General features: G+C 48.8%; 1 protein-coding gene across 1 annotated transcript in view; it reads left to right on the forward strand.

The window, feature by feature from the left end:
• Positions 1 to 1,107: 1,107 nt before the first annotated feature.
• Positions 1,108 to 12,680, forward strand: part of LOC311230075 (cytochrome c oxidase subunit NDUFA4) — a gene marked incomplete at its 5' end in the record, with an annotated part of 39,208 nt that continues 27,635 nt past the window's right edge. The window contains one exon of the mRNA XM_084316223.1: positions 1,108 to 1,149. Coding sequence (XP_084172349.1) covers positions 1,108 to 1,149 — 42 coding nt within the window. The remainder of the gene's footprint in view (positions 1,150 to 12,680) is intronic.

Consider the following 12,680-nt stretch of genomic DNA (forward strand, 5'->3'; position numbering starts at 1 on the left):
TGTAGGAGTCGCTGTCCACAACGTCCAATCCCCACCCACCAGCTTCCCACACCTAACACTGCCAATTGCGTTAGTATGAACGACCAGCCAAGCTGGTAGCCGCCCGTCTTGAATCAAGCTCTGGTATTGGTCTCTTGAATCAGACTTGATAAGCTCTGGTATTGGTCTCTTGAATCAAACTTGATAATCTCTGGTATTGGTCTCTTGAATCAAACTTGATAAGCTCTGGTATTGGTCTCTTGAATCAAACTTGATAAGCTCTGGTATTGGTCTCTTGAATCAAGCTTGATAAGCTCTGGTATTGGTCTCTTGAATCAAACTTGATAAGCTCTGGTATTGGTCTCTTGAATCAGCTCTGGTCTTGGTCTGGAATCAGACTTGATAAGCTCTGGTCTTGGTCTTGATTCAGTCTGGCTTCAGCCTGGTCAGGACTACAACACCATATAGAAGGCCCACTTTTAACATGATGCTGCAATGCTGCTTTCCCCATCAGAGGAATGACTAGTATTACTTATCTAGTGTGGCTGCATGGAGGAGTGACTTCTACAATGTCCTTTAGCACCGTATTGTAGTGTGTCTGCTGTCGCTTCACAGTCACGCAATGAGTGTGATTATATCATACTGTTGTATAAGAGTCCATGCTCTCGGTTAATCAAACTGCCCTCCATTCAGTTGGTCTTCACCAGATGCGATTATACAGATTAGATCTCTCTCTCTCTCTCTCTCTCTCTCTCTCTCTCTCTCTCTCTCTCTCTCTCTCTCTCTCTCTCTCTCTCTCTCTCTCTCTCTCTCTCTCTCTCTCTCTCTCTCTCTCTCTCTCTCTATGCCCTCTCTGACCCTCCTCATGTAAGAATGGACGGGATGGATGGAGGGAGGGAGGGAGGGAGGTGCTTTGGCAACAGGTCAAAGCATGAATTGGCCAGTGCACTTTGACAAACAACTCTTGACATAAATCTCTTGACATAGAGAGATCCACATGGGCGCAGTCATCAAGATTAACTGTTCTTTCTTTTCTTTCGTTGTTTGACTTTTTCCCCCGTGATTTAGATTTTTTTTCTTCATTTTCACAGTTTTATTTGGGACTCTGGAATAGGAATAACTCCAAAGATGATTAGGACCATTTTTGAGCATGCAAGGAAACATCCTGGGGTAGGTGGTCTTATACACTCCAGATGTCACAATGTTTTACACCTATATAGGCCCACATGCTACTGCTGTAAAAGGCATCTTGTTCTTAGCTTGTTAACAATCTTAGTTTGTTGGCATTTATTGAGGCGTCTGGCATTGTTTCAGTGAAACCAAAGTTCTTTAAAAACATAGGTTGTTGTTGAATTGACTTACTTATGAACAAGGTGAGGTATGAAACCGCCCATCTGCTAATCAAGTAATGGGTCATTCTTTGAGGGGATGTAGATGAACCCCTCTCCCACGCCATGATACTTTCCTTTTTTTTTATAAAATTTAAATTTTCAATTTCTTTTTTTACAACAACAAACACAACATCTTATAGTAAAATTTAACCTACAATCTGTTTTTCTCTACCATGAAACTCTGGTATTGCAGATGAATTTTTGATTTTCCTACGTTGGCTTATGTTCTTTTCAGGAAAGTTTTTTGTTGATTGTTGATTGTTGATTTTTTGTTTGTTTGTTTGTTTTATCTTGCAAACTAACTTTTTTTGTTCTTTTCTGGATCGGTTTTTGTTGATTTTTGATTGTTGATTTATTTTTTTGTTTGTTATATTTTGAAAACTTTAACTTTTTTGAATTTGTTTTGTGAATTAGGGGTAGGTTGCTCTATAAGCCTTCGGCTTCAAACCTATTCTTTTCGTTTGTTTATTTGTAGTAAACATTCGAAATAAAATAATTCATTCATTCAACATTGACATCAACAATAATAATAATAATAATAATAATAATAATAATAATAATAATAATAATAATAATAATAATAATAATAATAATAATAATAATAATAATAATAATAATAATAATAATAATAATGACAAGACAATAAAAATTATAAATACAGACATAAAACTTATAAGGACTAATAATAATGACTAATAATTACAAAACGCCATGATACTTTTCTTTGGTTTACCCTATTACCCACATTACTTTGGCCCTATTTGGAAAAATCACCAACCCTGTACTCTAGTATAGCCACGGGAAATAAATAACCCATATATCCTCACACAGAATCACTTTAAATCAGTTATTAAAGTTATTCATCTGATATTTTCATCTCTAGGTAGAAGTTCTCTCTATCTCGTTGCCAGCGGTGGGTGATTGTTATTAATAGCTTGCTGCTGACTAGTTCATGAGCAGAATGTTCAGGATTTCGGATTGCTCTTTATTCTGACTGTTTGATAATATACGCCACTCAGGCCTCCTAAGTAAATAACAAGTTATGTTTTAGGATATTATTTGTTGAATTCCTAGTTCTAATAAGTTGTAAATTCCTAGGATATAATAGGTCTCCAAATGACTGGAGAATGTCAGGATAGCCAGGGCTACTGCTCATGTTGTGCCAAATACATTCTAAGCTGTGTTTTTGAATGAAACTCTTATTTAGATAAGTGATAGTAGCCAAAAATGGGGTTTGAATTTAGCCAGCTCATCCCAAAATGTCAGCTTTCATGTGTTAGAATAAATATCGTGAAAACGTGGAACTCGTTGAAAACGTTTTAAAACCACTTTTGGAGAAAACAATCATCCCCTCTGCGAATTAGCAGCCACACCATTTCCAGAATAAAAACAAATACTCCTATTTCCATAATGAAAAGCCTCAAAAACAATCATTGAAATAAGAACTGATTTAAAAAAGCACCAGAGGCCATGCTTTATTTCTCTTGCCAGAGAGAGAGCGAGAGAGAGAGAGAGAGAGAGAGAGAGAGAGAGAGAGAGAGAGAGAGAGAGAGAGAGAGAGAGAGAGAGAGAGAGAGAGAGAGAGAGAGAGAGAGAGAGAGAGAGAGGCCGTGCGTGACCCAAATTCCTAGATTGGCGGTTGTTGACTTGGCAGCGCACCAGAAAAGTAATAAGGCCAGCAACAATATCGAACCCCACAGAGTAGAAAGTGCTTCACATATCAGTCAGTGCTAATGGTGAAGCACTGAAACACTCACCAGCATGGCATGACATCAACACTAGGGAATAGATAACTCCCCATAGCTACATATGGCCTGCTCTCCTCACTTGTACAGTGTGTGTGTGTGTGTGTGTGTGTGTGTGTGTGTGTGTGTGTGTGTGTGTGTGTGTGTGTGTGTGTGTGTGTGTGTGTGTGTGTGTGTGTGTGTGTGTGTGTGTGTGTGTGTGTGTGTGTGTGTGTGTGTGTGTGTGCGTTTATCACACAAGCGGTGAACATCTGTTGCCGCCCCATATACTGTAGATCTGGCAGAGTTTTAGAGAGAATCATCTGATGACAGTTTCATCAGTTTGAACTGAGTGACCTCAATGATATCTGTCAACTGCCTTGTCACTCACCTTCTGATTTAGAAACTATAGAGATCCAGAACCGAATGTGCATGTGCACTGTAATGACTAGATAATAATAATAATAATAATAATAATAATAATAAACTTGATTTGTATAGCACTTTTCATACAGAAATTGCAGTTATATAGCATTACTGGCCTCGCGTCTCGCTCTTCGCCATAATGAGATATCTCTTATCTCCAGCACCTACTGTGCTCATGAACAAAACAAATGCACCCATGCACCTGACCAGGCCCCGCCCCAGCGTCCTCCTATAAGACGCCGGACATGGTCACACTCCCCCTTCCTCTTTTTTTGTTTCCATCATGGACGCTGCAGTGCACTCCATGAACTAGTTGTTATGAAATGCAGAGAGAAATTGAACAATGTTGGGTTTTCGCCGGAGATTCACCAGCCCCTGGAATCTTCTCGGCACATCCTAACAGCGCATCGGGCCTGTCCTGGGTTTCCTCGTCTCCTGACAGCGGACCGAGGGACGCCGCGCGGCGGCTAGCTGTCGGGCTAGGTCGCGCACAGGTAGGGCCTGCGCTGCCAGGCATTAATGCTAGCATTTGTGATACTGCTCGTTGTCCTGTGAGACAGCTGAGTTGTGTATTGGCGCGAGGGGCAGGATATTTGGGAAAACATGGTCGTCATGACTCTGTTTTGGGTGTTTTCCCAGCTATCCTAGTGCGCGCGGCTAATGCTAATGCTACAATGCTGGGTCTCCGTTTCTTGTTCCCCGCCGAGGGCTGTCTTTTTAAAAGGTCTTCCCTCCTCTTAACCATTCATGCTGATGGTCAATCTGTGTCTACTGTTGGGAGTTTTGACGGGGGCTTGTTTACCATTTCATGGGTGGATGGGCTGAGGCCTAGGGCTGGTGTGCTTTTTGTGAATCTATGAATTGTGTGCGGGACTGGTGTTTCTCTGGTCTGCATCCCCTTAACATTGTGTGTATGGGCTAGCCCATTCTGCAGTGTGTTGGTGGAGTTTTCGTTCATTTACCCCTTCATGGGTGCACACTACAGTGGAGGTTGCTGCATTCCTACTAGTGAGATAGTGCTTCACTAGTAGTAGTCTTTTGTTGCAGCCACTTGTGAAGCAGGTGGCATCAGTCCTTTGCCTCTGACATGTTGGGACGGTGTCCCCCCAGGCCGACGTCATGAGGCCAGTCGGCCCGGCAGGTGGCTGGTGGGCTGTTAAGCCTATACCGCCACGGTATAGAATTAGCAGCAACTAGTAACATTGTTCGAATTGCTGTTTTTTCTGTAAAAAATCGCTCGAGGTTTTGACGTTATTAGCTTTGACCTAGCCACAAGCTATAACCGCAGGGAGGGCTAGGATGCTGTCAACGCTTGTTTACAGACATCTTGGTTGGATCAGTCTCCCCTTGAGGGGGTGAGACGTTTTTTCCCTCCTCAGGGCTCCCCTCTCCACAGAGGGACTTTGGTCTTTCCGCAGGAGCGTGGGCGGTATTTGACCTAGGCCCCACACCGCCTCACACCGCGCAGCCAGAGGTGAGGGCACGGCCTCGCCAGCGGCTGTGGCGAGGCCCTCAACCAGCGGCCATGTTTCCCCTGCCTGAGGTACCCTGGACACAAAGAAAACAGGTGATTGCAAGGCCGACAGCCTTGGCGGCCAAGGGATCGGCTACATTAGATGAGCACGCCCTAAAAAACCGTCACCGTCTAGCTGTGTCTAGCTCGCTCTCCGGTCACTCCCCCCCCCCAACACCAGCGGGATAAGGGCTCTGATTTGTTTCCTTTGGCTGCGGGCCGCGTGCCTTCAATGAAGCGCAATCGGCCCCACGTTTCGCTTCTCATGGGGACAGGGGCTGACACCCAGTTGCTGGCTAGGCCTGGGTCTGTCCGTGAGAATGTTGTGCTCTCAAGCGGTTCCCACGCCACACGTTTTGCGTCTGTGTTTGGTGAGCGTGGTGTTATGTCTGTCAACTACAAAGGTTGTCAGCAGGGGGGCTCGAGACCTCTTGAGGCAAACAGTGCGGGTTCCCCCGACCTCGCCTTCGCCAGGCCGGGTATCACGTTAGTGCCTCCCACGGCCGGAAGACCGGCGGTGGTCTGGCAGGCACACGTGATTGGGGTGGTAGTAATATCACTGCAGGGCTACGGTGTGTAGGAACCCACCCTATCGGGCAGTGTGGGGGCCTCACACCTTGCATGTCCAGCTGTAGAACAGTTCCTCAGCAATCCATTCTGGCGAGGTGTTCAGTGGGGGAGCTTTTGTCACCCAGTGTGATGTCAGCTTCCCCCGTATCAAACCGGCCCTTTCTGTCGGGGTCCCCCCTTGGGTGCGATTGCCTCATTGGTAGTGTCAGGGTGCGGTATCCCAGCTCCACGAGACGCCCTGCTCGCGCGGTTGGCGAGTCCAGGGTTGGCAACGCACAGCGGGTGGGACCGGGCCGCCTATCTACGGTTTCTGGCGGACCAGTGCCAAGTGGCGGCGGGTGCGCTTGGGATTATCAACACATATGGCTACAGCAGTGCCATATGTCGAGGTGGATGGAGAGAACGCTGAGGCGGGGACTTGTGTTTACACAACCCCACCCGTTTTCAGGTTTGGTACAGACCCTATTGTCAGGGTCATCAGCAGTGACAGCTCTGGCCGACGAGATCCAATCTCTGTGGGCGAAGCAAGCCATCGTCGTGGTCCCAAAGGAGGACGCGATGCGTGGCGTTTCCTCCCGGTATTCTCTGGTGCCAGAGAAATCGGGGGGGGGGGTGTCAAACCCATGCTGGACCTGTCCCATGGAAGGTTCAGCATTTTGACCGTCTCCCACCTGTTGAACACTGTCAGGTGGGGGCCTGGTTCTCCTCCATAGACCTGTAGGCTGCGTATTCGCATCCCGATCTTCCATCCTAGGGCTTACCTACGCTTCCTTTGCAGGGTTTAGCGTATGAGTACCAGAGGCTGCCGTTCGGCTATTCTCTGGCTCCCCGCATCTTCACCAAGTGCGTGGAGACCGTACTGGGGCCTCTGCGTCGTCGGGGGTTACGAAGTGTATTCTGCCCTGGACGACGTTCTGGTCCTTGGCTGGTGAGGGTAGATCGCCAGGTCTCATACCAGGCAGGTGGTAGAATTCCTGACCAGCCTGAGTTTTGCTGTAGACTGGAAGTAGAGTACTCCTCTTCCCAGTCAACGGGTGGAGTATTTGGGCTTATTCTAAGCTCAAGGTCTATATGGGCATCCCTCTAGCGGCGGCGAGAGGGTATTCTCGGAACGCTCGGGAGGTTCTGTCCTAGGACGGTTACGGCGCTGTCCGTGATGCGCTTGCTCGGTATGATGGCATCTGCTCACTCTGCGGTCCCTCTTGGCCTCCTCTTCATGAGAAGGATACAGAGGTGGTTTTCCAGTATGGAAATAGACCCGGTGAGAGGCAAGTGGAAGCAGCTGAAGGTTCCCATGTCAGGGCCTGGGGCCCTCACCAGCGGGGTCCCCATGGGCAGCAGGCTGTCACACGTCACAGTCTTCACCGACGCCTCCCTCACGGGATGGGTGGGGGGATGTGTCGGGCCAACGCAGTAGGGGGCAGTTGGCAAAACCATGCTGCCCGGTCTGCGCTACATTCAATGTGTTGGAATTGAAGGCAGTCCTTCTGGTCCTCAAATGGCTCTGCCACCTTGTGGTGGGTAAGGATGTTTTGATCAGGACGGACAACACGACGTCAGCGTCGTATATCGACAGACAGGGAGGAGTACGCTCCCCCCGTCTGCACCGGGCGGCGGTCGAGCTCTGGCTATGGGCGTTTCTCCATCTGCGCAGCCTGAGGGCTCTCCACATCCCCGGCAGGGTGAATGTGGGTGCAGGTGTGATGCCGCAGGGGCGGTCCTCACCCTGACGAGTGGGGATTACGTCCAGACATAGTCGGGCAGGTCTTGGACCGATTCCATGGCCGTCCGGGATTCTGTATGCTTTCCCCCCCTTACACCTGATAGCTCAGCTGTTGGGGCGGGTACGTCGGGAGCACGGGACTTGGTCCTGGTCGTGCCGGGCCGGGGCTCAGCTGTGTGGTCCCCGGCCCTGATTCAGCTCTGTGTGGCCCTGCCGTGGCCTGTTCCGTGGTCACCGCGGGCCCTCTTTCAGGCACGCGGAACTCTGTTCTGCCTTCCTGTTCTGGGGCAGCCTCTAGGCTTGGCTGCTGACAGTGTGAATCTGGTGGGGATGCGTCTTGACTATTCTGTGGTTAACGCTATCCGGTACGCGCGCGCTCCGTCCTCTACCACGGCTTACGCTGGGGAGTGGCCTATGGTCGAGTGTGGGGGCAGAACGTTGTTCAGCCACCCTCTCATGGGACATTCCTGCTTGGCGCTCGGCGTCTCAAGCCGGTGGAACGTTCTCTGTCTCCGAGTGGGACCTCCAACTGGTCCTTGGCCGGTTGTCTGAGGCCCCGTTTGAGCCTCTTGAGCAGGCGTCGTTGGAGCGGCTGTCTTTCAAGACTGCGTTCCTATTGGCCTTCACCTCCACAAAGTGCGTGGGTGAGCTGTGTGCTCTCTCGGTGCGGCCTGAGTGCTTGTCTATTCGTGCCAATAGCGGTGCGACTCTGAGGCCTAATCCAGTCTTCGTGCCAAAGAATATCCGGAGCTCTTTTCGCTCCAGGAATATTGTGATTCAGGCGTTTCATCCGCCTCCTCACGCTAGTGGGTTAGAGGCGAGCCTTCATCTGTCGTATCCTGTCCGTGCTTGGGGGTTTACCTCAGTCGGACTCGGGATCTCAGGGCTACCGATCAACTTTTGTTTGTTACGGTGGCCCTCGCGCTGGTAAGGCACTGTCCAAGCAGCGCCTGCCACATTGGTTGGGCGAGGGAATTGCCCTTTGCTACACGTTGGCTGGACAGGCCCCCTCTGGGGGTGTCAGGGCGCACTCCACTCGTGGAGTGGCAGCCTCTGCCGCCTTGTTAGGGGGGGCCTTGGTGGAGGACATCTGTGCTGTGGCCTCCTGGTCCTCCCCGGGTCCCTTCGTTAGGTTTTTACCTCATGGACATGACTGGGGGTTCTGTCTCCCAGGCGGTTCTGAGGTCTGGGACCTCCCCTGCGTCCCGCCTTTCGGTGGGTTAGCAGGGGTGTGTGGGTGTATGCCACGGGGTGATGTGGTCCTGCCTGTGCTGTGCGTTTTTAGGGGTCTCTGGTTCCCTCTTTTTTCGCACTTTGGTGGAGTTGACTGCCGCCCCCCCTTCACTAGGACGGGCGGGTGGACGGGACTCCCCTCCCCCCTGGTAGTAGGGCTTGCGGGTCCTCAGGGGGTACACTTGTCGGGCCACGCGTCTGCTCTGCCCCATATCTCATTATGGCGAAGAGCGAGACGCGAGGCCAATAATGCTATATAACGAAAGGTTATCCTATATCCTAGTTATATGAATACTGGCTGAGCGTCTCGCTCTTAGCGCCCTGAGGTCCCTTGGTTGGGTTTTCTATAGGGATGTCCGATATTATCGGCCGACCAATATTATCGGCCGATATCGGCAGTAAAATGTGATATCGGAAAATCTCGGTATCGGTTTAAAAAAAGAAAAAAACAATAACAATATTTGTTATATATATATATCCAGTGAAATTATTAGTTACCTGAAATTATTCCGTTTTTTGGGGGGGGGGAAACCCTGCATATATCGGTATCGGTTGATATCGGTCGATATCGGTATCGGAAATTAAGAGTTGGACAATATCTGAATATCGGTATCGGTAAAAAAGCCAATATCGAGCATCCCTAGTTTTCTATGATGGAAACTTTTTTCCCGAGGAAGGGGGAGTGTGACCATGTCCGGCGTCTTATAGGAGGACGCTGGGGCGGGGCCTGGTCAGGTGCATGGGTGCATTTGTTTTGTTCATGAGCACAGTAGGTGCTGGTGATAAGAGATATCTCATTATGGCGAAGAGCGAGACGCTCAGCCAGTATTCATATAACTAGGTTATAGGATAACCTTTCGTTCAAAGTGCTTCACAGCAGTAATAAATGCAGACATAAGCGAGCATAAAAATTATAGAGAGGTAGCAAGGTAAGGTAAATCACATCAAATCAAATTATAAAATAGAATAGACAGAGTAAAAAAGTGCGGTTTGATTCAGTAAAAAAATAGGCAATACTAAAAATAATAAAATAGAATAGACAGAGTAAAAAAGTGTGATAAAATAGTTAGATAAAAATATACAATAACATTTACAACAGAGCATCGCTCATAACACTTAATAGAACAACAGAGCAGTGCATCGCTCTTAACACTTTGAGTTTCTTTACAAAGTTCAGTTATATTATCATACTTGGCCATCGCGTCCCGCTCTTAAGCCTATCGAGATATACCTCATCTCATGTACCTACTGTACTCCACTAACGCCCTATGGAGGCGTAGCCTATAAGACACTAGGCATGGTCACCAAACACTCTTCCTCTATTTCGTTTCCATCATAACGGTCGCAGTGCGCCTTATGTAACTAGTTGTTATGAAAAGATTAGAGAAATTGCGTAATGTTGAAAGCTTACCGGAGGTTTGCTTACCCCTGGAATCTTCGGGGCATGTTTCAGCGACACGTCGGGCCTATGTTGATGTTTCCTCGTCTGGTGGCAGCAGACCAAGGAGCAGCGTACAAGGTTTGGCTATCGGGCCAGCTTGTACACAGGTAGGCCCTGTGTCATCAGGCATTGATGTTGGTGTTAGTAATGCTGTGGAGTGTGTTTCGGCGCCAGGGCCGGGGTGGCTTGGTGAACGTTCCACTGCAGTGGACGATTTCCTGGCTATCCTGGAGCATGCTGCTTACACTAATGCTACTAATGCTACTTGTTACAAAGGATCAGATTAAACCGAATATATATATTTATTGATTGATATATATTGCATAGTATTTGTATATCGTTTGATATCCCTTGTATATTCCTTGTACATATACACGGAATATCCCTTTAGCCTAGACCAGACCATAATATTTCATTCTCCTATTGGACAGCGGTCCACAGGCGCCAGGGCCATGCCTCCGGAGTCAGGTTCAAAGCCACCGTCAAGACATGTCTGTACATGCCCGGCCTTGCCCAGGAATACGAGACAGAAATGAGGTTGGCACTAGATTGTTCGCCGTGCATATAAATATGGCGCAGGTGAATACAGAAGTAGAGTTACCCAATAAGTTGAAGCCTCACCCACGATACTCCGTGCGGTGAAGTATGGCCTGTTTGGCCCCAAGTAGAGCATTGAGACCGCGTGCGAATTGATAACTGAATTGTCAGAGTTTGGCGCTATACCGTCGAGTGCGACATATTTCTATTAAGTCAGTAATAGTCTATTTGTGTATAGTGTATCGTGCGGCTAAAGTTCTACAGTGACCAGCATCACCAACGCTTCCTCGTACCAGCTAGAGTGCTTATCCAGGCTGGGCTGCTTTCATGGCGCTTTCACCCGAGGAGACCTAGACGAGAACCGTGTGGACATGTACACTGGATTAATCTACCCGACGACTACATAGCCCTTTGCGGCTGGATTATATTTGTTTTGGTCCTGTGATTTATGGAGCGGAGAATCGCCGACGCCTACACGTGTGGGATTTACCCTGTGAGGAGCCACGTCGAGTCTGCGCCTCAGAGAGCCTGAGGCCGGCTAGCTTTCTTCACTGTGGAGCTACAGTCTACGGAGAACAGCTGTATTCGTCTGTGGATCAAGAGACTATTGCACCGTCTCCTGTACTTGGAGTCTCCTTAGTCATCGTTGACCAGACTCTCTACTACCGACAGATCCTCTACCCCTGCTGGCTTACAACCGGGGGGACCCTTCCAGTATCTCCAGCTATATATTACTAGTGTACCATAGATATAATTCCCTAAGATTCAGGTTGTATAATTACCTCCTGCGTAACCAGAGAATGGACATTCATTATTGATTTGCCTACGCACATTCCTTTGCCTTATAAGCGCATCCAAAGTAAAATAGAGAAGTATATTATGTACCTTTTGCTGCAATAAATACTTAATTACCACTTTGTGTGGAACCGATTCATTGTGGGAAGTGTTCATCATATTTATATATCATGTACTGTATGGCCAGTAATTAAAGTACATAAAGCGGTAGTGGTTTAATGATACCATACTTATCAATACAGTCAGGGAATTGTACCCCTCAGTTACAATTGGTCCTTCGAGCCGGAGGGTAACTAGTGTAATATTAATATAGTGGTATTAATATTGACATGGCCTATGATGAACACTCCACAAAACGGTTCTCCTAAAGTAGATCGCCCGCAGCGTAGACGGCAGACACCTCAGTACTTAGAGGATTACGTTGCCAATATTGTAATATACTACCTAGCTTTCTACAGACGGTAAAGGCGGAAAAAGTAAAATTAAAAAAAAAAAAGTAAAAATTATGTCCGACCCTATCGACCAGGCTACCCCGCCAATAGAGGCCCTAGTGGGTTCTAACGTAACTGACCAAGCTCACGGTAGGGACCAGGAGGGACCCGACATGACTTTACCCCCCGCCAAGACCGAAGAAGTAGTCCCCGGAGAGCTCCAGGATAAAGACAGCTCTCCAGGGATGGAACTCTACCCGCTACAAGAAGAGGAGAGCACCCCGGAGATGGATCTCCAGGACTCGCCACAGGAGAACAGATCTCCAACGAGTACTGCCAGGAGCGGATCACCTCAACCAGCGTCTTCCCCCAGCGAGGCGGACAAGATGCTGGCACAGGCATTCCTCGCCAGCCTAGCAGCCTCAACAGAGCGCGATCGACTCCAAGCACAGACGCTTAGTGAGCGCGAACATTCTTCCATGGAAAGAGAACGCCTTCAGGCGCAGCAACGGAGCGACGAAGATCGTATACGTCTAGAGATTAGACGCCTTCAGACGGAAGAGAATATGGTAAGGGACCGGGCCGAAGCCCAGCGCGCCGCCGCCGAAGCCCAGCGCGCCGCTGCCGGTGCCCAAAGAGAAGCAGAGCGCGACCTCGCTCTCACCAAGCGCGAAGCCGAGCACGACCGATTACAAGCGCAGATAATGGAGCAGCTGATCACCAGGGCAACACCCCCTCCCTCCGCACGGGGTTCCAGGGCCTCGTCAAGACAAGGGTCAAGGGCACCCTCCCCTACCCGATCAAGCGACCCTGAGCCCGACCACCAGAGAGAGCCTATACCCCCCTCCGAAGCCCTTCCCCGACCGGTCCAAGTGAGACCCAGCTACAAGGAAGAAACGGTCTACACCGCGGAGAGG

This window comes from Notolepis coatsorum (assembly GCF_963971535.1).
Source record: "Notolepis coatsorum genome assembly, chromosome: 6".
Classification (NCBI taxonomy): Eukaryota; Metazoa; Chordata; class Actinopteri; order Aulopiformes; family Paralepididae; genus Notolepis; species Notolepis coatsorum.